Genomic DNA, 26,141 nt, shown 5'->3' on the forward strand with positions numbered 1-26,141 from the left:
AGATTGTTTGAATACGGCATAAACGTCACCTCTAGCACCCTGAGAAAACACACCAGAGGCGTGGAGTCAAGGAAGAGGATCAGGCATTCATAGGAATAAATACCATCTCTACTTACGGAGCCAAGATAAATGCCTTTACTATCAGCCGTTATTCGTCATGACCTGGGATAACCAAAGGCCTGTGGGTCAACACAAACTACACTCATGGGGACAATACTGCCCATTAGAGGACTCTTCCACTTTCCCCCGAAGTCTCTGGAAGTGGTCACTGTCAGATTTAGGATGGGTGAACCATTGATCTCACCTACTGGGGCAATTCCTATGTTACGAATGTTCCTTTCACAAAGACCATGCGAGTCCTCTCTTTCCTATTTGTACAGCACCCTGTGCACCAGGACCTCAGTGCCAACACAGCCCAAATACAATGATCAGGAATTTAATCAGCATCATAAGGCCTCAAAGGTGTGAACAGAGTCCCCGTTGCAGGAGTTCATCCATGTGTTGCTCACCGTGGTCGTATCCAGATGAGCGCAGATGTGCTGTATGTGGCACTGCGGACTCATCAGCAACACTACACTCCATACATGCAGGCATTCCCGACACCACAGAGCATACATGCAGGCATTCCCCATGCTGCTATCTAGCAGCACGGAGGGGTTTTTTGACCCTGGGGCCAAAAAACTTGTGCTGAACAAAGCGGGGTGGTGCATGCGGCAGCAGCGTGCGCCACCCAAAACTGGAGCCTGGCCAGCCGGAGCCATCCTCCAGCTGCCAGCCAGGCTTCCTGCTATGGCTGGACTGCCCCGGGAGGACCCTGGGTAAAGCTGCTGGGGCCAGCACAACTGCTGACCCCAGCCTCCTCTAGCCCACCCGGGGTAACCTGCCATGCACCAGAAGGCACATGGCAGGGGCATTCCCCAGGGACAACTAGCAGTGGCACAAGGCATGTCGCTGCTGCTTGTCTTTGGGGAAACAGGCATCCACGCTCATCTGGACGTGGCCTATGAGATTAGGGCCTGAGCCTACCTCGTGGTGCAAAGAGATCCCTATGGTGTGCAAGTCTGCTGTTCTGAGCTCCATTTCAGCATCCATTGCCCCATGCACTTCTACAGTAGAGAGATGACACCCTCTCATGTAGCGAGGGACAGGCAAGCAAGAATTTAATCGTATTTTGACTTCAGGAAAATCGTGTCTGTGGTTTTCTGTTATCTGCTTTCATACAATTTCATTTCAAAAGAGCCCCTTCTCCCTCTGTCACCATTAGCTATGGGACTTTATTCCTTTAAAGCCTTCTTCAGTGCTTCAGTGCTATTAAAGTGTCGCATTCATCTCATCTTCTTTCTTTGGTTTTTATCCCCATCATCTGCGATCAACTTCACTGTCTTTTCTCCCCGTTTTCAATTTCTAACGCCAAATTGGAAACTTCTTTTATGACATTTTCCTTACAGAGGAAATCACATAATCCAAGATTTGTATTAATCCATCTAATATTCTGATGCGGCTTGAATAACAACAAGCCCCTCATTATTATACTGACTCTAGGCAACTTCAGATACAGGTGTAGTTTCAATAGAAGTCACAACAGGGTGTCTGGTTTCTGTTATTGCTGTATACATCTTGTACTAAAAAGTCACTGTCAGGTAATTGGGTCCAAAAAAATGGCTTAACATAATTTAATATTAATAGAAAAGTTTTCATGGAGGATATTTCTTGTCTGCGTTCCAGTGAAAATAGTTTCTCTGGATTTAAACCTTTCCCTGAAGGCTTTATGAACCCAAGTCATGAAGCATGGTGTTTGTTTATGAGAGACAGGAAGTGGGAGAGACTCGATACTAACATGAAATTGAGCAGCAGATTTCTCTTCTCCAAACAGAGGGAAGTGTGAGACCAACAGTGTAAATTATTGAAAGGAAAGTCTACATTAAATCTCTAAAAAAAAATTAACAAAGCTAACGGAAGGGCACTTACTTAATTTTATTCATATACGAATATAACCAGACGGGGGACCCAGCAGCTGCTTTAACTCTTGCTGCTATTAATAATTTGCCATCAGGATTTCCTAAAGACCCACTGCATTTTTCATTTGGCTTTTCCTTCTTATCTATTAAAAACCTGAAACGCGTTAATAAATAATACTAATGGTATCAGTCTCTTAGAAGGTACCTTTCATTCGAGGATCTCCAAAGGTTACTAGTGTTTCATTCAGTATGGATTACAAAATTCTCATGGTGTTTTCACATACAGGTTTGGGTTGTTTTTTTTTGCTTTGTACAACAACAGCATTTAAAATTTTAGAAGTGGTGTAACAGGTTTTCTCGTACTGTGTCCGTGTTTGGCATTTATGAAAACATACTGCTCTCCAATTTGGCTCCTACTCAGAGGTCAAAGTATGATGGGCTCTCTTGTACAGAGGTGCATACAAAGCTAGGTGTAGATCTTGGGTTTATCCATGTCCGGATAAAGGGGCAGCAGTAAATTAAACTGCCCAGAAGGCAGAATGGAAACCAGATAATGGCTCAAAAGAGATTGTTTTCAGGCAGAGCTGCTCAGCACCTGGACTATGCCTTGGCACAGCTTACTTCTTACTTCGCACTGGCTCAGCTGTGCCAAACTACGGGGGTCCAGGTTCTGCCTCATCCTCACAAATCTTAATAAATGTCCCTACTAAGTCTGTACCCCATCCTTGGCCCCACCGCAAGGTAGTGAAGCCTATGCTTGCCTATGCAGGTGTGAGAAGCGACTCAGAACTTATCCCTTTTGGTTCTCATTGGGTGCGTCTACACGTGCACTTTAATGCACATTAGCCTATTTTAATGCACATTAAAGCGTCTCTAAAAACCGTGATGTAATATACAGCCAAGCCCTCCGATACTAGTAAATTTGAACTGAGGAGAATACCCGTGATTGTCACCTTGCAAATCTCAAAAGGGTTTTCACTCAACAAGGACACCCCTACAGAGACACAGATTGTACTTTTGAAAGAGCCACCCAGATACCAGGCGCAAAGCTGCTGCAGTACAAAAAGAAAATACCCATGAATTGCACACCATTAGTTACGACATACCACACTTCCTTGGAACCGATACACAAAATCCTCAAACACCTGCAACCCATGTAGAAAAAGACCCAATTCTCAAAGAGATCTTTCCAGAACCACTCATGCTAGCCTTTAAACAAGCACCAAACCTTACCAACCTCATCACCAGAAGCAAACTTCCTACAGCCCAAAGCACACTGAATGGATCCAGACCATGCTGGGACAAAAAATGTCAAACCTGCCAACACATCTCTATCACTCCCACAATACCTACACCACACCACAGAACCATCACCATTCCTGGAATTTTATACTTGCACCTCCAGAAATGTTATATGTCCACTAAATGCCCTGATGGAAAATATGTAGGAGAAACCAAACAACAACTGCGTACCAGAATGACACAGACCAAAAATCTACCGAAGACAAAAATACCCAATGACCTGTGGGTGCCCACTTCTCACAAGCCAATTGCTCCCTCTCCGATCTCTCAGTTCTAATCCTCCAAGGAAATTTATAAAACATCGTTTGTAGGTGAGCCTACAAACTTGACTTCATAAATCTACTGGATACAAAAAATCATGGACTAAATATAGACATTGGATTTATGGCACATTATAATCTGCCTGACATCCAATTCACCAGGTAACCTGTCTGCATTTTACTAGCTACATCCTATCACCAGGTCAACATTCCCCCTTTCACCCCTTCACCTACCTGTCTCAAGCCTATTGTCTCCCATCCCTCTGATCCTCACTGCCATTCATTTGCATTTTCACAGACCTAAAATTGCATATTGGCTTCTCTTTTACCCAGGAGAGCACACAAAGCAACAACAGACTCTCCCTGTGCCCAAAGAAGGGTGTTTCCTTTGCAAGGAAGCTTGCAAAGAACAATTTTCCAACTATTTAGTTGGTCTAATAAAAGATATCACATCTACCCAAAGAACCTTGTCTGCTCTTTAATTAATGTGCTTTAAGATAGGCTAACGTGCATTTTTCTAGAACCCCACAATGTACTAGATTTAACGCGCATTAACTAAAGCACATGAATGCGTGTGTAAACGTGCCCATTCAGACCACAGCTAGACTGATATAACTTTGTCGTGAGTTTCCCAGTTTTTGGTGTGTGTCTGACACCCCACCGTCAGCATTATGAGCCCAAAGTCTCAAAACACCTGAGGCAGAGAGGACTCCATGTGGTTTTTTGCTTTTTTAAAAGTCTGAGCACAATATTTGAATGGTTGGATTTGGCAATTTTGTTACCACTCCCCAAGTTGCACTGAGTTTTAGGTGCAAATGAGCCCCAAAGCAAAGCAAAATGCAGTCAGAGCCACAACAGTGATGCCATAATTCAGCATCAATACTTTGCCCAGCCATATCTTGTGAATGTTTTGCCAAGGCAAAGCCAGAAGCTGCACCTCTAAACTCACAGATCATGCAACACTAGGCCTGGGCTCATTGATAAGATCTCCAATAAAACCTGAAAGGATGTAAGTTTTCACAAACCTTCAGATTTTGTTGTACATGTTTCATGCAAGTACACGTCAGGGGATTCAAGTCAGAGTATCAGAGAAAACCTTGCTCCCCTGCAACTTTCTTTGGAGACTGCACACTGCAATAATATGCAGATCATTAGGAAGACATGAGGTTTCAGTATGCCTGATATGAGTGAGAGATAGGGGCTATAGGAAGAAATAGATAATGTATTAGTTAAGTGGAGATACTGGTCCAGACATAGAAAAATTACTGGTCCAGACACAGAAAGGAGGCATAACAACTTTTAGGGAGATCTGCTAAATAAGCACAGAGGCAACTGGCTCTCAAAGACCTAGACGATACTTACTCTTCAATCCTCCTTTTCTGAAGTCAGGTCACAGTATAACTATAAAAAAACAATATCTTGGGCCTTGTTTAGTTTCTTAAATCTAGATGCCTATGCTCAAACCTCAGGAGGCAACAACCCGTTTTGGATTGACTCCCGTAAACTGTGGGAAGATTTATGAATTCTCAGCCTACCAAAATTAGGCAAGCATCAGCTTATGACCAAGCTCTGATGCAAAGCAGAAAAGACCAGGGGTGAAAAGCTCTTTTTGCTGATATGAAACTAAAAGTGTCCAGGAAGGATGGGATGTTTTATCCTAACTACTTTGCAGGGAAGTCAGGGAAATGAGAGTGCATAAGATCATGCATCAGTGGGAAGAACCGTCCTACCCTGGAGAATTGTTTTATTGTTCTCATCTTTACAGTATTAGGGTCAGCCTGGTGCGTGCCAATGGCAAAAGAATCAGCATTTCATAAGTATCTTCATAATAAATATCCCTTGATAATGACAGTTTAGAGGCAACCGTCTCCTCCAGGCATCCATGTACTAATGATGAGGCCAGAGGTGAAAAAGTCATATGAAATTTATATTCATACACAAAGTGCTTGGTCAAATAGTTCAGGGCACATTTACAGCATTTTAAAACCTACAGAACCAACAAACTCACTGGCTCGTGCAGCTGCCCCACTAGGTTGGCAGGTCAGGTCTGCTTGAAAATGTGATGTTAAATTACCTACTGACAGGCTTTGCCAAAGAAGCTAGGAGCCTTGAATCCTCCTACAGCTGATGGAAAAGCCTCCTGGAGAATAGCGGGTGAAGGCCTGCTGTCTTAGGACATAATTTCCCAAATTCTATCCTTGTTCACAACTATTATGCCCATGTGGCCAGGTTTGTTATAAGAGGCCAAAGCCAACTAGCCAAAATGCAGAGCCTTACGGAAAATTATAGAATTTAGCAGAAAGGTTTACTTTTCCTATCAGGGATTTTTTTTAAATAACAAAAAAAATGGAGAAATTATTTCTGTTTTAGGACGTTTCCAAAACCCCATAAAATGCGGCAAAATTTCACTTAAATGTATAGCTGCCTTGTTAAAGTACACTGCTTAGGACACAACTCTGTAGGACTTATGCAAGGCTCTGAACCTTATTCATCCAAAGCAGCCAATTGAGTGTGCTCCAGTTGGTGTTTCTCAGTCACCCTGGCAATTTAAAATATATTTGTTTTTAGACTATACTGTTAAGCACCAAAGTTGTAAGCAAAGGTCAATAATAGGTGGTCAGGGGCAGGAATGGCGCGTGCCCCCGGTGGCTGGGGGGACACGGCTGCACTGACAGCAGCGGGAGCCCCATGGCGGTGAGTGCAGAGCTCCTGCAGATGCCGCCGGCACTGTTGGTGGTGAGGGGAGGGAGTGGTGGCAAGTGCCGACCAAGGGTCGGTGACCACTCATAGGCACCGCTGGCAGCAGCCAGCGGGGATCGTGGCCCACGTGCAGACGCCGCCGGCAGTGTCGGGGTGAGCAGCGACTGTCTGCAGGCGCCACCGACACTGTCGGCGGTGCCTTTTTGCAGGGGGTGCACAACCATGCTCAGGGGGTGCACGTGCACCCGCGTCACCCCTGGTCAGGGGTGAGAAATAGCACAGGTGGGGGAGAGAGGGACTCCATCACCAAAACCCCCTTTTGAATGTCTTGCAAACACCCATTATGAAGGTGAATATAGGGGTGTGCGAAACACCATAGTTTCATTTCAACGTCCATTAAGCCGTTTCAAAGGGACAGTGTTTTGTTTCATCGTTTCATTTGGTTTCGAAGCACTGTCCCTTTTCATTTCGTCGAAACTGTTTCGACGCGTTTCGATGTTTTGCCCGTAGGCTATAATAGGGAATCATGAAAATGCCTACAACTCTGTCATTTCTTGCCTGATTTGGATGAAAATTTCAGGGAGCATAGCTCCTTCTGATGGCATGAAGCCTGTCAAGGTTCAAGGAGATAGGGGCATGGTGTTCAGCCTGGTGGTGGGAGGTGGAGAGAGCCAGGGCTGCGCTCTGCCTCCCACTGCCAGGCTGAGCTCCATGGGGCTGCGGAGCCACTCGGAGCACAGCCCTGGCTCTCCCCACCTCCCGCCACTGGGCTGCTTCAAAACTCGAAACATTTTGAAACTTTTGAAGCCCTTATTTTGCTTTGAAGCTGTTTCAAACCTTTATGTTTCATCTGGATTTTGCTGTTTCGAGTTCAAAACAGCTTCAAAACGAAACACTCGGCAAAATTTCACACAGCCCTAGTGAATAACCTTATACCTGATGTCTACAAATAGCGGATGGAAAATACATAACATGCCAAGAATAACCGGTGATGGCCTGGTTCTTTTTAAAACCTGGTCATGGGAAGTGTCTGACTGAGAGGAAGCACCTAATCACAGCGTAACAGCAGACTGTGTGAAACAAATACATGCATTAATAACACACACACCAGTCCTAGTGGGAAGAGGGGAGAAAAGGGGGAGGGGAAAAGACAGTCATCAGTTGGATGTGCTATTTCTGTGATGCTGGGACAGACTCAACAGAATCCTCTGCTACTTCGACTATAACGTCACATAAAAATGTATTTTGCCCTTATTAGTCATTGAGATTGAACGGTGCAACCTTTTAGAGGCTCTGGGTTTTATTTATACAAAATAAACACAAATATGTCACCTACTACAGTGATATATCTACACATGAACTAACACACACACGTATATATGCTGCACAGACTACAGATGTACACACGCACCTACTCTCACGAGTATGTTTGTACATACACACATTTAAACATGCAAGCAGAGAATATATAATAGCTCAGGATTGAGGATTTTGAGTGAGTTTGGGCGGGTTTAATGACTTGCTGGTGCAAAATTGACCTTTACAGATAAGACCATCCCTTCCTGCTATTTATTTTTTGCAGTATATGATACCCCAAACCCATGAAAGATGCCCCCTCCCCTGCTATTCACTTACCCATCCCTCAAATTCAAACCCTTGTCCGAAAACCTCTTCCACGGACCCTTCAGTCACCCTAAGATAACATGAGCACAATATTATTATTCATTAAATTCTAATATCAGTGCCAATTCATCTAGCAGTCTCTTCAAGCAATTTGCCAAAATGAAGGGTCCAGATTCAGCATTGCACATAAGAGTATACTTAATCTGAGAATAAGCTTCAGTCCTGCCCTCTATAGCAAGCACAATCTTGGACTTCAACTGCACATAAACACATACCTCAAATGCTCTGCTGAATTGGGGCTATGTAATAAAGCCACAAAGTGACCTTGGGGCTGCTGTTCTTCTCCACAGGTCCCTCTGGGGCAGGGCCTTTGAAATCACCTTTAATCTCATCTTTATGTGATGGGCAATCATCTAAATGTCCATTTAGAAATCTCCCCCCCCTTTGCCTCTGTTATGCAATGTGCTGAAACGATTTGCTGTGCTCCCTGCAGCTGTGGTAGTGTTCAGGAGAGAACGACATTGCACAACTCCAGGGGTGAAATCCTGCCCCTACAAAATGGGAATATTGCCACTGATTCCAATGGGGCCAGAACGTCATCAGAGATTTCTGTATCGTCTGCTGAAAGCTCTTTGGCACTGGCAAGCCAGTGTCTCGGGCATGCTAACACAGCCAAAAGTGCTGCTTTCAGAGGTATCAAGCAACTCCACCTCCTGCAGAAGTTAATGGGAGCTGGAGATGTCCATCAGATTAGCAAAAATCAGGCTATGATTACACTATGGGATACTGAGGACAAAAAGAGCAAGGCATAGCCAAGCAAAGAAAGCAAATCACTGTCTTCTGATTCAGTGAAGGGAAAGAATGAAGACAATGCAGACACCTTGCAAGGTGCTGATTAAAAGGTCTCCTTTCCGGGGCTTCTCTCACTCACACTTTTTTTTTTTCTTCACTTGGACAGAAAAATTTCTCTCTTGCAATGCAGCATGAACCCAAGTGGCATAAAAAAGCCAGCAGAGAAAAAGCCAAGTGACTGATTTACGAACAGAAGTGGAACGAAAGTTTATTGCTCACGCGGCCTTTCCATTCTACAAGGTGTGAGCCTCAGGGTAAGTGTTGTGCAAACAAAACCGGCACGTTTCCTTATGCTAGAACTGGTTAAAAAAGTGGAATTTCTGTCTTCCGCTAAATTCCACCTTTGCCAAATTACTCTTCATCCTTAAAGCAAACTGAAGAAAGGGTTCCCAGAACAAACTCCAAAATACCGCATTCAGAAATCTCCAAATGACCTAACCAAATGTTTTGTTTCGGTAATGTTGAAAACGGCTTGTTTCGAAACGAAATGAAAGTTAAACAAGAACTTCTAAATAAAATGTTTTGACACTGATTGAAATGAAACAGGTTGAAACAAATTGTTTCAAAACTTTTCCTTTGATTTTTTTTTATAGCAGAATACACATTTCTGCAAAAGCAGACAGCATGGCATTTGCTGGTATAGAAAAAAAAAGAAAACAACTAAAAAATTGTCCCATCAATTTTTTTCAAACCAACTTTACTTCTGGGACTCATTTGGTGACAGGTGAGGTATCAGGCAGACAGATCATTTTCAAAGTGATTCAGGATAACAGATGCTTCAATCTGTGAGAGTCCAACTTGCAATAAGTAAAAAGGGCCTGATTTTTACAGCATGAGTGCTCAGTACATATCCTTTCAGGAATCTCCATTTGAGCATGCAAAGATTGAACTAAACAATATTTAGGTCATAGTTTTCTCAGGGCCCAATCCAAGGCCCCAAGGGAGTCCTCTCCACTGTCTTAACTGCAAAGTAAAAGTAAAGGATGCTAATGCACTGTGCAAAATAGATCAAGGTCTCAGCTGTCGGACCACTTATGCCACGAGTAGCCAACCTGTGGCATGCATGCCACAAGTGGCATGGACAGCCTTTTTTCATGGCATATGATAGATGGAGGAGGGGACAAGGCAGCACAGTGGCAAACAGGGCAGGGGGAAGGGGACTGGAGTGGCACTCGGGGAGGGTGAAGGGCATACCTATCTGGGCCTGGCAAACCTGGAGGGCGAAGAGCAAACCACTGATTTATGCAAAAGAAACCATTCACTGGAGAGAGCTGCAACAGGACATAGGATTCAGAAGTTGCTGGAGGAATACTTAAATATGGGCTTAAATATACCCCTATTCACAAGTGCACTTAAGCCTACACTTCATTTCCAGTACATGCTTAATTCACATTGAAGCCAGTGGGAGTCAAGTGCGTGTTTGAGGGCATCTTGAATTTAGGGATATTATTTTCATGAATTGATGCACGATGTTTAGTATCAAAAAATATTTTCTTGTCTTGGTTTCAAAAAGGGGGGTGGTGCAGGAAGGATATTCCATCCTCCCCCATCCTGTTTCTTTCCCCCATAGACCTCCTATCTCTATCACAGCAGCAAGGCAAATGCAAAATGTTTATTTCCCAGGCTACTGTTCGTTAAAATCCCCATGGCATACCACTGAATCGTTCCAGCTATGTTTTATACTTGTCTTTAAAGGTAGATATGAGTAAGGTGACCCTCAAATACAGTTCTGGTCAGCGTGCGGTGAGCTAAAAGGCGGGATTGTTTGTTGGTTCAGCAGTCTTCGATGCTAGTGTTTTACGACAGGAGTCAATATGTCTAATGGAAAAGGAGAAGGCGAGATGAAAGCAAAAGCTTTTTTTTGATAGGCTTCCACACCAGTGATAGTGGGGTTATCAAATAATGTATGACCCAATTAAAACAAACAAACACATGCAAGGAATCAATGGAAAGCATTAAGAAAGGGAAACGAATCTATGGAAACTGATGGTCCCAAGGATTTGGCTGGTGCAAGCAGCGCTGGCAGGGGCTGCAAAGAGCCAGGTAAGCATCAAGAAGATGACCTTCAATTCCCCGTCTCCCATCGTAGGAACAATGTCTGGTTCAACATGCAGGAACGGCTTCTTACCAGGCAAGGACTCTGAAGTGTAGGACAGGTTGGATCTGTGACTAACAGTCATAACAGGGTTGCTCTAATCCTGGCACATAAATGCTCGTTACAGAAGGATGATACATAAAAACTCTTGGGGGGGGGGGAAGAGAGCTTATTGATCCTTGGGATACATTGGCACTGCATCCACGGAGATATATGCCTGTCTATCTAAGGTATTGACATGGCCCCTGTCGCTGTGATACCTGAGTACCTCCCAAAGATCAATGTATTCATCCTCATCTGGGTGGGGTAAGAAAGTGCTGTCATCTTCATTTTTGAGATAGGAGACTGAGGCACAGAGAGCCTATGTGACTGCCTCAAGGCCACACAGGGAAATCTTGCCTGGGCTAGCAACTGACTGTGGGTCTTTTAAGTATTTTAGTCACTATATAGGACTCTCCTTTTCTGTACCTCTCCACTTAAACAGTAATGGCCAGATTTTCAAGCATGACCCAGTGCTCTCATCCAAGAACCTAAAGATAAGGGCCAAAAAATGGTTAGCATCCAACAGGTCCCATCTCTTGTCTTATGGGTGCAATGACCCACCACCTTGTGCAGTCTCTTACACAAGGTGCAAAGCAAGGGACAACTGGGCTCTATATTATGTGTATGCATGGGTAGAAATGGGTATGTAATATCTAAATTAAAAAAAAGAAAAGAAAAAAACCCAATTTTTTTTTTACTTAGGTTGCACAACCAGCTTTCAAAAATTTAGAAATGCCAGACTATGGTTTGCTGTGGAAATTTAAATCTGCCTCTTCATAGCTCTGTCATTTATACTGAATGATGCAGGGCTCCGTGGGGAAAAAGCCCCATGCTCGTGTAATGACGGGCTGTAGTGTAATGCAAACTTAAAATCTGGAGTTTTCTAACTTTGCGGTGCTCAATACTGCAAGTTAACTAAGGCTCTTTTAAAGCAGTTTTCCTGGTAATTATTTGGGACTTTATTTATTTTTAAGGAAAGAGGAGAAAATATGAATTTGCTTGAAGGAACTGTCTCTGTCGGTCTGCCTGTCTGTCTCTCTTGAACAAAATTTCCTTGGGAAAAAAAAGGCATTTCTCTAGCTCAGGGACACAATTTTGAAAGCCTGCTCTGAACAAGGGGGATCTTGGAACTCGCTCAAGGGTGAAAAAGTCACAAAAGCCTTCTCTGATTTAAAGGGTTAGGCAACCCGAACATCCCTGGGTCCTACTCCCCACTCTGTCATCGAGGTTGCATGCAACCTTGCACGAGTGACCTCCTTCCCTTGCTCCTGTCCATCAAGCTTCTTAAACAATAAGCTGTTTCGGGAAGGGATGGGTGAGGGCTTTGGCTTGGCTCTGTCGAGACGCACAGTTAAAAAAAAGATGACAACCGCCTCTGCCTTCTTCATCTTACAGAGGGAAACATGACAGCTCCTACCCTTCAAGGCCTGTTTACTTCAGTCAATTATTTATCCAATTAGATTTGATATTAGAAATTTAGCCCACTAAAGACTTTAATTAGGGGATTAAATAAAAGCAGAAGGAAGTCCAGCCATGAGGGCTGATCATAATGGATTAGGATGATGAAGCAGGGACCCTCACTGTGAGACTTCCTTCCTCGAGGACTTTCCCCTCTACATCTCCAGCAGGATTTCTTTGGATTTTAACTGACAGAAAGAACAACAGGTATGCAGACTGACAAACTGCATTAAATGCAGGTGACATCCATACGGGGACTGGAGTTACTGGAGAGAGGCTGTCAGGGATGATGCAGAAAGCGCCAAGGTTTGCAGGACGCAGAACTGGCAAACCCGGCTGTTCGCTGGTTCAGGGAGCCAGCTGGGCGAGATGAGGCAGTCAAATCACCCACAAACTCATTCCAGGAAAGAAAATATTGCAAGCTGATATTTGTGTTTCATTTGAAAGCTCCAACAATGCCAATAAAAAATAATTAAAGAGCCAAGGAGCTCTAACGGCCGCATTTGGAAAGGGGGAGGAGGTGATAATTAGCTTTAATTTAAAGTTCAAGATTAAGGGGAATCTGTCATCATGAAATTATTATTTATTTATTTTTTTAATGGCCTTACCCTCCATTTCCAGCATTTCTTCATATTATTGTAATGGCATGAGTTTCTCAAATCTCATCCATGTCTCTCTCTCGGCTCAAAGATGTGCTCCCTTCATGGTAGGAACCAGCACGTCCTAGGGCCTCTGTGAAATGGAGACTCTTATTCCTCTTTTTACAGGCAATGAGGCCGTGGCGGCGGGGATTTTCAAAAGCACCCAAGGAGCATGAGTCCCATTGCTATTCACTGAGGTTCAAGATCTACGTTCATTAGGAGTTTTTGAAAACCCAACCCCAAGCAATTTTCCTCCAACTACTCTGAGTGGCAGAGTCGGGAAATGAACCTTGGTTTATGGGTCCCAAGCTCAGTGCCTCTCCCTGGTCCACAGCACCACCAGTGCTGTGAAGTTACCTTTCCCCCCAGTTGGTTATTTAGAATTTCCCTCTCTGTCCATAGTTAAACCCGCATCAGGGTTACTTCTGCATCACCGTGCACCTCTCCGTCACGCACTGGCATGTCGTTTTTGTTCCCAGTTCTGCAGGGATATGCTATGAACGGGGCTAGATCCAACATCCGTTAAAGTCAGTAGGTGTGCTTTGCTGACTTCAACGTGTGTTAGGTCAGACACGTGGCCCTTGCCTATCCACAGTTCTTAGGTAGGGTATTCAGGAGAGGCGACAGGGAGCCAGCTGGCAGAACTCCACCTGCAAAGTGAAGGACGGACGAGAAGCAAAACAGGATAACCAGACCGTTCATAAAGCTCTTCTCTAGATGTCAAGAAATGCAAAAATCTAGATCTCTTGGTTCAGACACAATACTTTTTATTAGACCAACTAAGGAAAGGTGATAAATAATTTAAATAATAGTCATTATAATTTAATAATTGTAATAATAGTACTTGAATAGTGATAATTAAAAAGAATGTTAATAATTTAACAACTAATAAGTAATTATAATAGAAGGTAATAACAGGTATCATCTCTGAAGCAAGAATTCTAGATTTGTGTATTTCTTTTTGTCTCAGACTAACACAGGTATCAAAGACATCTCTAAATATTGGTAACTCATCCGCACAAGAAGCGATTTCTCTTTGGCATCTGCAAGAAAGAGCTCTAAGGAGCAAATATTTCGTCTTTGGGATACAACAGGGCACCGTAAATGGAAGGTACTTTGCACCTGACTAGAAGGGAAGAGAACCCAAGATCCCCGGATCGGACGTTAAGCCTGCTCACAGGTAGAGCGCTCGACTCAGCAATCGTTTGGTATAGTTTTCAGCCAGAAAGGATTTTTCCAGCAAAGTGAAGTTTAACATCTCTGACGACAATCCTTACTCAAAGCTATGATCGTGTCTTTGTTTCAGTGGAAAAAGAGGTGCCTCGTGCTTTGAATCTGCGATGTTATCTAGGGGATTCTCGAAGAAGCTGCATGATTATAAACAGGCCAGACTCTGGGCTATTATAAATCAGCACACTCCTGCTAAAAAATGGCATCACACCAATCTGCACCAGCTGAGAATTTGCCCTCACTGTGACTAATTCCCCTAAATAGCTTTGAAAGAAACCCCCAAATCTTAGACTAGATGCCTTACATTCCCCACTTTATTTCATGGCAAGCACCTGCACCCCAAAGCCATGGCTAAGAAGGTGAGTGACTTTTCAGAGAGCCCTTTCTTAAAATATTGGCACTGCATTGCTGCATTCGAAAGGTACCTTTCTCCAACTCCTGAAACTTGAGTTTCAACAAATTGCTTAGGCATAAGATTAGCAATTTCATTTCCACGCTGGTAACAAGGTTTATGATGGCATTAAATGAAACCAAGAAGTACTATAGAAATTCAGCTCTTTAAACCTACGAGGTAAGCAATATTCTGCCCTCCTATTAGGCAAATTCTTGGTCCTGACTTTATGCAGTTCCATTAACTATAATTTTCCTCCTGCAATTAGGAAAGAGGATGGCTATAAAATTGATGCTGAAACTTGTTAGTAAGTTGTGTATAATTTCATAATGTAGTTGGCAAGTGCTAATTACCTTTTACTTAAACATTTCTTGCTTTGTACTCTGGCTCAGAGCATTTCCAGAATGAAATGAATTTTATGCAGCTGGCTGATTAGGGGGATGGTGCCACCGCAGACCTGGGGGAGTCCAGACAGAGGTATATTCTGCTGTTCACGCACAAATGTCTCTCTACATTTCATCCATACAGCTGGGGACAGTTTAGGATGGGAGCCTCCCAGGGCTCCAAGACTCTTAGGTTCATAAAGTGGGGCTTGCATTGAGTTGGGGTTATGATGGGCATAAAAGGAAGTCTGTCTACGGCAGGGTGTGGGCAATTATTTTGGCTGGTGGGCAACTTAAGGAGTTTTGATGAGCTGTTGTGGGGGGTGGTATTAAGCCAATTCAGTGTGACAAGGGGTGCTGATGCAGCCCAGCGGGGAAGTGGGGTGGTGCTGACCTGGTCCAGGACAGCGGGGTTGGCAACTGATCCAATTTGGCACTGCCAGGGGTGCCAAATGGAGCAGGAGGGTAGGCAGCTTCTCCATCGAGTCTGGCTTGGGACCCCACAGGCAGGGCACAGTCGATTGGGTGGATTATAAACATAATCACATAGTCACAGCATAGTCTGAATATGAGCTAACAGCGTGCTCTCGTTGCAAAAAAAGCCAACAGCAAACTGGGTTATATTAACGGGCATGTTGCTTGCAAATCAGGGGATGTGATTCTTCTGCTCTGTTCAGCACTGGTAAGGCCTCACCTGAAGCATTGTGTCCAGTTTTCGGCCCCGCAATTCAGGAAGGATGTGGACAGATTGGAAAAAGTCCGTCGGAGAGCAACAAAAATGATTAGAGGTCTTGGAAGCAGAACTTATAAGGAAAGGCTGAACGAACTAGGGTTATTCAGTCTTCTCCTTTCCACGCTGAAAGCGGAGTTGATAACAGTCTTCGCATAACTGAAAGGTGATTGTAGAGAGGACAGAGATGGGCTTTTCTCTGTGGCCACAGAGGACAGGAATAGGAGCCGTGGACTCAAGCTGCATCAGAGCAAATGCAGGTTGGAGATTTGGAGGAACCTTATGACGACAAGGGTGGCCAAGCACTGCAACAGGCTACCGAGAGCAGGTGAGGAATTGCCATTCCTGGAAATTTTCAAGAGCAGGTTGGACAGATACGTGGCTGGATTGGTTTAGTCGAGGATAATCCCTCCTGGAGCAGAGGGCTGGACTAGATGACCTTGTGAAGCACCTTCCAGCCCCACCTTCCTATGATCCTATAGTCTGCAATGTTTAAAGCAAGTCTAAGGAAGTCACTGAACCTATGATGAATACCAGGGTCCTGGCTGAACCAGGATGGACAGAGGATGAGACAGGATCACCTGTCTCCCAGCGCAGCACGGTCTCTGCAGTACCTGATCCACATCTTTAATTTCCCAAGTAGGAGTAATACCACTTTTATTATGAGATTATTATACACACGGAAATCTTACCACTATGACTTCCCCTTTGACTCGCAGCCATTTCACCTTTATGATTTAACTGCATTACTCTTTATACCTCTCCAAATAATTTTTCTGCAAAGTTGGTGTCAGTCACCTGAAAATACCCATAAGTCATCATGTCCCAACCCCTCAAGGTATTGTTTAGCCACGCTGGACATGTTGGCCTTTAGGTTTGCTTTTATGCCAAAGCTCCTTTGGGCTCCTTTTTAGTTATTTAATTGCTATTATTGTGCAATCAATCAGCAGTTCTGCCATACGGTGTTCTCTGTCTGAAAATAATACGACAATCTCTTGCACCCTGCAAGGTCCTAAGCAAACATTTTTTTAAAGTTGCATGAATCTATAGTGAACATTTAGGCAACTCAATAATGTTTTAGAAGTGCCTCAGGCTTAAAAAAATACCACCAAAATTAATGGACACAGCAGGTGCTTGTCATCTCTTAAAATTGGGTGTCTGTATATGGATTTCTAGCTCTGTTTTCAGACAGCATGGTTGAAAGTGTTGGCTCCACGGCTTAACAGGGGACTGAAATGCTATTACCACTGGATTCAGGAAGGCTTATAGTGACAAAACTGTTTTAAAGAAGTTAAAAGGAAATGCATTTTATTTGCTAACACCTGAGTACCAGCCTTGAAGCAACGGTTGTTCCGCAGGCTGTGTGTCCATATGCCTTCGTGCCGCTGGAAGTGGGAGAGGTGGCTAACCCTGTTAGTCTGAAATCAGGCAGAAGGCAGGGCAGGGGGGCACCTTGAGAGGATCTCAGAAGACTGTCCCAGGACTGCTAAAAGGTAACTAAAAAGGAGGAACTGTCTCTAAAGCAATTTGGGAGTAGGGTGTGCTTCTTTGCTACCCTTCTTCTAATGAGCTGGGATAGAATCACAGAAAACAAGGGTTGAAGGGACCTCAGGAGGTCACATCTAGTCCAACCCCCTGCTCAAAGCAGGACCAGCCCCAGCTACATCATCCCAGCCAAGGCTTTGTTTAGCTGGGTCTTAAAAACCTCCAAGGATGGAGAGTACCACCTCTCTGGGCAACCTGTTCCAGTGCCTCACCACCCTCCTCATGAGAGTTTTTCCTAATATCGAACATAAACCTCCCTTGCTGCAACTTGAGCCCATTGCTCCTTTTTTTGCCATCTGCCACCGCTGTGAACACTCCGGCTCCGTCCTCTTTGCAACCCCCTGCAGTGAGTTGAAGGCTGTTATTAAATCCCCACCCCACCCTTCAGTCTTCTCTTCTCCAGGCTAAATAAGCCCAGTTTCCTCACCCTACCCTCATCAGACATGTCCCCCAGCCCCCCAACCATTTTTGTTGCCCTCCGCTGGACTCTCTCCAATTTGTCCACACCCTTTCTGCAGCGAGGGGCCCAAAACTAGACACAGGACTCCAGATGTGGCCTCACCAGTGCTGAAAAGAAGGGAACAATCACTTCTCTCAATCTGCTGACAACGCTCCTACCAATGCAGCCCAGGATGCCGTCAGCCTTCTTGGCGCCAAGGGCACACTGCTGGCTCATACTTAGCTTACTGTCCACTGTCACCCCCACGTCCTTTCCTGCAGAGCTGCTTCTTAGCCACTTGGTCTCAAGCTTGTAGCGGTGCATGGGATTCTTCCATTTGAACACAGAACTTTGTACTTATTCTTGTTGAACCTCATGAGATTTCTTTTGGCCCAATCCTCCAATTTGTCTAGGTGACTCTGAATCCTAGCCCTACCCTCCTGTGCATCTATTGCTCCCTGCAACTTGGTGTCATCCGTGAACTTGCTGAGGGTGCACTCCACCCCATCGTCCAGATCATTAATGAAGATATTGAAGATACTGAACAAAACCAGTCCTAGGACCAACCCACGGGGCACTCCATTTAATACCAGATACATGGATTCAATTTAATTTTGCAAACATTTGTCACTGCTACAAAGATAAGAAACCTGATTATGTATTTGAAATATGGGCGTTTTAACAAAACCTAAGGAAGACAATCCCAGCCTTAAACACAAACTTTTGTTTGGGAGACCTTGGACTCTTAAAGCCTGAAGTAGTTTATACTTCTAATCTATTTTGCACTATTGGTGTCATTTATTATTTGCACAAGAAGCACTAAACCAATTAGTTTTCCTCTCCACTTCTTTTCCTGAAATTTATTACCTCATTTCTATTGCATTTATGCTGCCATCAAAGAAAAAGGAATGCCCAATAAAAAAAAACCCAACACCTCCCTGACAACTTGCACAGAAACACAAGACCCTGAACATTTTTTGATTCCTATTAGGAAAAACTCACCATTTCAAAAAGGGCCACAGGTTCCCAGCATCTCTGTGAATGTCATAACTTTTTCTCTTCCCTTCAATTTTTATGTATACAGTGGAAGCTGCATTTGTTAAGCAGCGTGCTTTAAAAAAAAATCCCCCAAACCTAAGCAATGCAGCTCATCTTTAAAAATGCCGCAGTCTGATATCCATTATGGAAAGGAGTGAAAATAAAACAAGGAAATAAGAACAGAATCTTCAAAGTAGGGGAAAAAAACCCCCAAAAACAGAAAATTACAGGAAAGCAGCCCGTGTCTCCTTGCATGCAGAATTATGCTGTATAAGATCACTCAAGAGAAAAGTCCTCAGAACTCATACACTTTGCAAGACAAGATAGCTGACGGCAACGACTCGCGGGATAATGCCTTTGTTATTGTGAACTCGGTTTGCCGTAAGTTTTCCTTTTTTCTTGGCATGTCTTCCTTTTATGTTACGGAGCATATTAACATATTCAAAATATATAGCTGCTGTCTTTCTGGAGTCAGTCATTTGAAAGCCTAGCTCACGGCTCGCTAGTGCCTAATGTTAAGTGCCTATCATATTTTGATGCACTTGGGCAATAAGTAAATAATATGCAAATGCTCGGAGTCCAAACCCTTTGAATGAATGCCTGCCACAAACCACAGTAGGGCCGCACGCCTGAGATGGCTACGCAAGACCGCGGCCCTGATTCTTCCAGGGCAAGCAAGCTCCGAGAGCACAACTTGGGTTACCTTCGTAGGTGGCTTTGAATCCCAGCAAGTTGCTGACGCTGTCTGTCTGGAAAAGAAGCCACATCTGGTGGTGTGTGCTGACAATCAGATCGGGAACCGTCGAGCCTGTCAAACTGTCAAAAGAAAACGGGACGTATGTAATTTCCCTACGTGGGTACTTAGCTTACTGTCCATTTCAAAGACCACACGCAACTTTTTTTGGACGGAAAATGACAGGCATCAATGTCAAAAAACTCTCTCCTAAAAAATATGGAGCGGGTTTTTAGTGCTGACTCAAGTATTGATATGCCTTTCAGGATCCAGGCCTAGTTTAATCAGAAACTGGATCACATCAATTAGATCACCTTGCTTTTACTCCTAACTCACAGCACCCCTGGCTCTCCTGCACTTATCCCAGGCCACTTAACGGTAGAAATGATAACAGGGCCAAATGCTGCGGTAGTTCTTTTTCCCCCTTAAAAAAAGAACAACTAGAAACATGCTTATCAGAAGATATCATGGTACAAAAGTCTGGGAACTGGGAAATCTGAGGTTTATTCCCAGCTGTGACCTCGTGTGCGACCTCAGTCAGCTACTCTATCTTTTCAGGACCAAAGTCAATCTCTCGGTGTATATTTGTACAGCGCCTAGCGCAACGAAGCTCTTCTCTTGGTCGGGGACTCTAAGTGCAATCTAGCATAAATAATAGTCATTTCCACTGTCACTAAATCAAGATGCAAAAAGGCAGCCTAAGGACGTGAGGGAAGCTGATGAATGAGTCCTCCCCATTACCCTCACCTGCAGTTACAAGCAAAAATGGAGCCTAATATTAGAATTAAATACATTAATCTCATTTCCCGCAGAACATTTCCTCTGCTGAAAAGGAAAGTTTTCACAAGAGCCCCAATATACAACCATAGATGGGGCACAAGCCCTAAGGAGCTTGTTGACTGTACAGGACCCTTGAGGATATGGCTAGGCTATGGCCTCAGGAAGCCAAGTGCACCCTGGAGTGACACTCCCAGGAATAAAAACCAATAGATACACGGGGCATGTATGCACAACAGATGCAAGGCCCCTTTATCCAGCCACTTGAACCATTCACCTTGTGTGTACATGCATGCATGCACACACACATGTGCACACAACAGGCACCTGAAAACAGAAACGGGAGGGGGAAGAAGAGTAATGAATCATTAGAGAGGAGGGGGACCAGAGTTTTGTCAAGCGACTCATCTTACCGGGTGTTACATGTTCTGAGTTACTTTGAGCCTTCTTTGTGATGCATTTTTATACTACAATAAGAGCACATCTATAGCCTGCTTCCTTTGCAGCATTTGCTGCATACGCACAGATATAGTTTATGCCTCGCATCACCCTCCGATACAACAGCAGCGGTGTCTGAAAATGCTCTTGAACTCAGAGCTCCTGAGACAGCATGGGTGTAAACCAATCCTGCTTGTCAGCAAACACAGCAGCCGAGCACCAAGATAACCTAGGACAGTAATGCCAGCTCTTGTGACCCAAAGATTCATTCATTTTTCCTGGGTTATCAGCAATAAGCAATAGGGGTGTGTGAAGTGGGTCCTATTTGATTCGGATTTGGATTCGGCCTGCATCAGGGATTCGATTAATTGATTTGGATCGCTGTCCCTGATTCGATCCGACCAAAGCCAAATCGGAAGATTCGATGCCGATTCAGAAAATCAGTGATTCAGCCACAGACACAGCTTTAAAAGTATTTTCTACATACCTCGAGGTACCAGTGCAGCTCGTGAATGCTGCAATGCTGGGGTGCATAGAGTGTCCCACAGTGGTGCGGGGGGTCCTCCATGTGCTCGGTGGCAGCCCGGGAAGTGGACCGGAAGTACTTCCGGTCTACTTCCAGGTCTACCGGGAAGCATGCTGGGGGGTCCCCCCATACCTCCCCAGCTCGGCAATTGGCTGCAGGGGGATCCTGGGTGCCCCTCAGACCCAGGAGACACCAGTCACCAAGCCAGGGGGCATGGGGAGACCCCCCTGCGTACTCCCTGGCAGACCTGGAAGTGGACTGGAAGTGCTTCTGGTCCATTTTTGGGTCTGCTGGGGAGCCCCCCGTGCTCCTGTGGGACGCTTCATGAGCCCCAGCATTGCAGCATTCATGAGCTGCCTGCAACCTAGAGGCATGTAGAAAAAATGTTTCAAGCTGTGTCTATGTCCGAACGGCTGAATCTATCTGAATCTCTCCAATTCCATTCGGAGAGATTAAAGGGTCGTCTGATTCGATTTGGATTTGAAGATTTGGCCACTGAATCAGGCCGAATCTCTGCCAAATCAAATCAGGGACCAAAGCTTCACACAGCCCTACTGCTCATCCGTTTGAGCATGGTCAACCTGCTCTGCCTTCCTTAAGCCTGGTGGCTTATTAAGTGCTAGATTCACTTTAAAGTAGCCTTGTTGCTACACAAAGCCCTGAATGGGATTGGCTTTGGTTCCATTCAGATCCTCCTTGACAGAAGTTGGCATTCTTGCTTGGCCCCATCACATATGACACTGGCAACGATGGATATCTTGTCATCTCGACCCTGACAGCGCGGGTCCCAGTCGCCCCTGAAATACAGCTCATTTCATCGCGCTTTTTCAAAAGCATTTAAAAACATTTCCTTCATCTCCTTCCTAGGGGTGCTTGTGTTGTTTTACTGCTGGATTTTGGGTTTTTTTTTTAAATATTTCTTGATCCATCTCTTTCTAATTTTATTGAGGTTGCGTTGGTTTTAATTAAGGATAAATTGTTTTTATGCTGGTTGCTCAGCAGCCAGAAACCTTTTGCAGAGGTTGAGGGCTCTTTATAAATAATAATAATAATAATAATAATTTCCTCTCTGTTGTTATTGAAAGAAGCAGGTAGGAGGTAGGAAGAAGGGGAAAGTACACAGAAGGAAAAGGCTGATTTTTTAAAAGTGCATGCATGCTTTCAAATTCCCTTTGAACCAAAGTGAACGAGGGATTTGGAGGGGTACTCCCCATGGGGAACCGAGTACCACAATGCCACGGCCAGCTTTGAGAAGATTAGCCTCTCTGAAGCAGAGATGCATTTTACAGGGGTACAAAGAATGGCAGCCAACAAGCCTATACCACTAATTTTGGGTGGTAACCTCCTCCTCTCCCCCCACCTCCTCCTCATCTTCCTCAAAGCCCTGCAATTAAAGTCAACTGAATCTTTTCCTTTGACTTCAACGGATGCAAGATCGAGCTCCTAATGAAAAAAAAAAAAATCAGGGCAGTGCCACTTTTAAGACTCTAGCTCTCAAGGTCATCAGCGATGCTGGGCCACAGGTTCGGGCAGAGCTGGAAAAGGCAGCAGAGTGCCACAACGAGGACATTCATTCACATTTATAAATGGACTTGCTTCTGCAGCCTTCATGGCAGCTGTTCATGTGTTTCACTAGCAAATTTTGCATCAACGCTCCAAGATTAATTGAAAATTCACTCCCTGGGTACCAGAAATTGGATGCTAAAAGTGACACTCATCCTAACAGACAATAGAAACGCTATTACATGACTTGTGTGACCAATTACAGCTAAGCACCAGACAATCCAAATGTGAAGCAATACGATGTTGAGTCACTAATATTAATGACAAATGGGAAGCGATTTGAGTAATAAAACTAACTCCGGGATAAAAACAGTGTGTTCGTGGACATCTCACAAACAGAAAAAAAAAAAAAAGAAGGAAAATCTGCTTAATAAATGATTATGCTGTGTTTCCTTGGCTTTCATTTCCACATTCAGATGAATCAGGTGTGAAATGTTCTGTGACACTTTAATTACAAACCCTTGTGCAATAATCACACTTCCCATTTACATACGTTGCACATTAGCCATTCTGGGCCAAGCAACACGGTGGGATTGTGCGCTGCTTATGGGGGCAGAGGAAAACAGGACGAGGAGCTGGGGACCAATTTGTGAGCAAAAAGAGAGTGAGAGCAACAGAGAGAGAGAGAGAGAGAGATAGCACACAAGACAAAATAAGCAGAGAGGGGAAAATCTGTAAAGAGTTATCCTAGTTATAATACTTGGAAAACTTTTTTCTCTGGCTATATTATAGATTTCATAGACATTAGGGCTGGAAGGGACCTCGGGAGATCATCGAGTCCAGCCCCCCGCCCCGGGGGCAGGAAGTCAGCTGTGGAGATCTAGACCAGGGTTGTCAAACTGGACTAGGCTCTGGATCTGGACCCGGCAGGGTGAGAGGAGGTGGCACAGGAGTTAAAGCAACCTTCGTTCACCCCACTACCCCTAACACACATCCCAAATGTCTGTACTTGGGAATTCAGTCGTGATCCCCCCCCCCCCCCCCCCCGCTCGCTCTGCCTCCTGAATCCCCAGCCCTTTCAGGAGCCCTGCAGACCGTATCTTTGACAGCCCTGGTCTAGCTGATCTTCTCTCTAATGCACTGGAAATGCCTAGGACTCTGGAAAATTTGGTGCAGTTTCCAGTGCTGCTACAGATTTCCCGGTGTGGACTTGAACACTTCACTTTAATTCTTTGTCTCATTTCTTCCTTTGGTAAATGGACACAAGCACCTCCTTTCCCACTGCAAACAAGTTTGTTGTGTAAGCCCCCCCGAAGCAGTTAAAAATTTTCACTAGCCCCTAATGGCCGAGTGTTAGCCTCACCATTTTACAGCTAGGAAAAAAAAATGTCTGAAAGGTTAACGACCAAACTTTCAGCAGAGAGCACCAGTTCCTATACAGGCACCCGAGTGAGATGGCCAGTTTTTCAGTGTTTGGCTCCAAGCAAATTCCCGTGCTGGGATTTAAGCAATTCACTCAAAACCAGCACAATAAACCAGCACCTGGCTCCCAGCTCCCTGCTGTAATCGCCATTGTACGCTGCTTCTCTCTACAAAACTAAACTGAATGCTACTTGTGTGCATCACACGACACGAGATCAACTGTTTCTTCTGTAAATTGGATTTGGATTTGAGTGGATGTCATCAGTGTAGACTGGTGCCCTTCCGGCCTTTCGTGGCATGGGAGAAGGAATTTAATGAAGAAGGCCAAAAGCAGGCCATCAAAAAAAGAGCAGAGATGGGGGTTAAGGAAGACCTATTCAGATAATGTCAGGACTTGCTTCCTCTCTCAGGTTTATCCCATTCTAATGGATATCTAAGAGGGCATTTTTACACGTATTGTGGGATGCAGCGCCAGGTGCTTTAATTAGTTAGCCATGAGAATAAAAAGCCCCTGCGCATCACGTGCATCAGTGTCCCGTGCATTCCTGCGCTGAAAAAATGGCTGTGGCGCACTTTGAACTCAAGCTCATCCAACGTGTTTCATGTCAAAGCGCCTTGCCCCTGTTTTTTCGGCACGGAGACGTGCGGGAACGCTGATATGCGTGACGCGGAAGGCTGCTGGAGCACATCGATTTCCATGCTCCAGCAGACGCGGTTAATCGTGTCTGCTCCAACATGCTGAATGTCCAGCGCATGCGTAAAGGAGCCCAGAGATTCTGACTTACTCCCATTGTCCAGAAGGGCGGTCCAAGCCCACCGCGGGGGTATTTCTTCAACAATACATGCAGTTTTAGCCATGCAATCCACAGTTTAAAAAGTACTGCCATCCCCCAAAGACATCAAAAACCTTTCAACACTATATAGGTGCTTTTGCCCAAGTCCAAATTCCAAGGTCCCTTAGGAGATCTCTCTCACTGGATCTAAGTCACCTCCATGAGAACTTTACCAGGATAAAGGACTCTGGGAACTGATGCAGAAAATGCCTCTAGGTTTCTCTCTGTCTCTTTCGCTCAGCAATTTGCCAAGCCCCCCATTCATTTGCACCACTCCATGAGGCACAGTCCAAGGCAGATAACAGAGCCAGGTTCAAAAAGGGACTAGATACGTTTATGGATGATAGATCTATCATTAGCCATTGAACAGAAAGCTTGGAGATGTTTCCCCTGGTCCTTCTAAACCTATGATGGTGGATGCCAGGGTAGGTGCTGAATAGAGGACAGATCACTCTAAATATATTTGGTTCAGTGTCCTCCCTCTATGGCATCCACTTCTGCCATTATTCTCCCCTAGTGGGCACTGGGCTAGATGGACCTGCTATCCATCTGACACAGTATGGTACTTCTTATGCTCTTATTCCTTCAGCTTAAAAGAAAGAAGTCCCTTCAATTACTATCTTACACTCCCTGAAAGACTGCAAAGATAGCCTTAACGTGACATAATGCACTTGCTTTTTTAGGCCGGTATTCACTGTAGTTTAGATCATGAGCGTCAAACATACAGCTTGCAGAGGTGGCTCATCTGGCCTGTCTGTGGCCGGACAACTCACCTCGGGGTCTAGCCCACAAGGCTTCTAAGCCGGTGCTCCCAGAAGCATTGTGGTTGGCATCCCAAGAGTTAACACTCCTCCATCCCTGACCCACTACTGAATTTCCAGTTGTTGATTGCTGTTCAGCATAAAAATCGGTGGCAGGACAGCGAACAGTGTCAGAGATAACCCCCACGCGTTGGCCACACTGATAGTGGTTGAACAACAGTGGCATTAACTCCTTGGATGCTGGCACTGACACAACAGCTCTGGCAACTATAGTGAGAAGCCTCACAGGCCAGATCCAGAGATGGGTCACCTGGCCCGTGAGAAGCCCGAAGATCCAGATCTGGCCCACTACCTCCATTGAGCTTGACCCTTCTGGTTAGGACAACTGGTTGCTCTGCAGGTCTGTGGCACTTTGGTGAACCTAATCTCTTTTGACATGGCTGGAATGGCTTATTCCATCA

The 26,141-nt window shown here is 44.7% G+C and overlaps 1 protein-coding gene across 4 annotated transcripts in view; it reads right to left on the bottom strand.

The window, feature by feature from the left end:
* The window catches only part of CSMD2 (CUB and Sushi multiple domains 2), a 651,518-nt gene that overhangs the window by 236,546 nt on the left and 388,831 nt on the right, over positions 1–26,141 (bottom strand). For 2 of the 4 annotated variants that reach the window (XM_014605014.3, XM_019487966.2), the window contains one exon: positions 19,391–19,503. The exons of the other annotated variants lie outside the window; for them this stretch is intronic. In XM_014605014.3, the coding sequence (XP_014460500.3) occupies positions 19,391–19,503 (113 nt within the window). The remainder of the gene's footprint in view (positions 1–19,390; positions 19,504–26,141) is intronic. 4 annotated transcript variants of the gene reach the window in all.

The sequence above is a fragment of the Alligator mississippiensis genome, chromosome 6, assembly GCF_030867095.1.
Source record: "Alligator mississippiensis isolate rAllMis1 chromosome 6, rAllMis1, whole genome shotgun sequence".
Taxonomy (NCBI): Eukaryota; Metazoa; Chordata; order Crocodylia; family Alligatoridae; genus Alligator; species Alligator mississippiensis.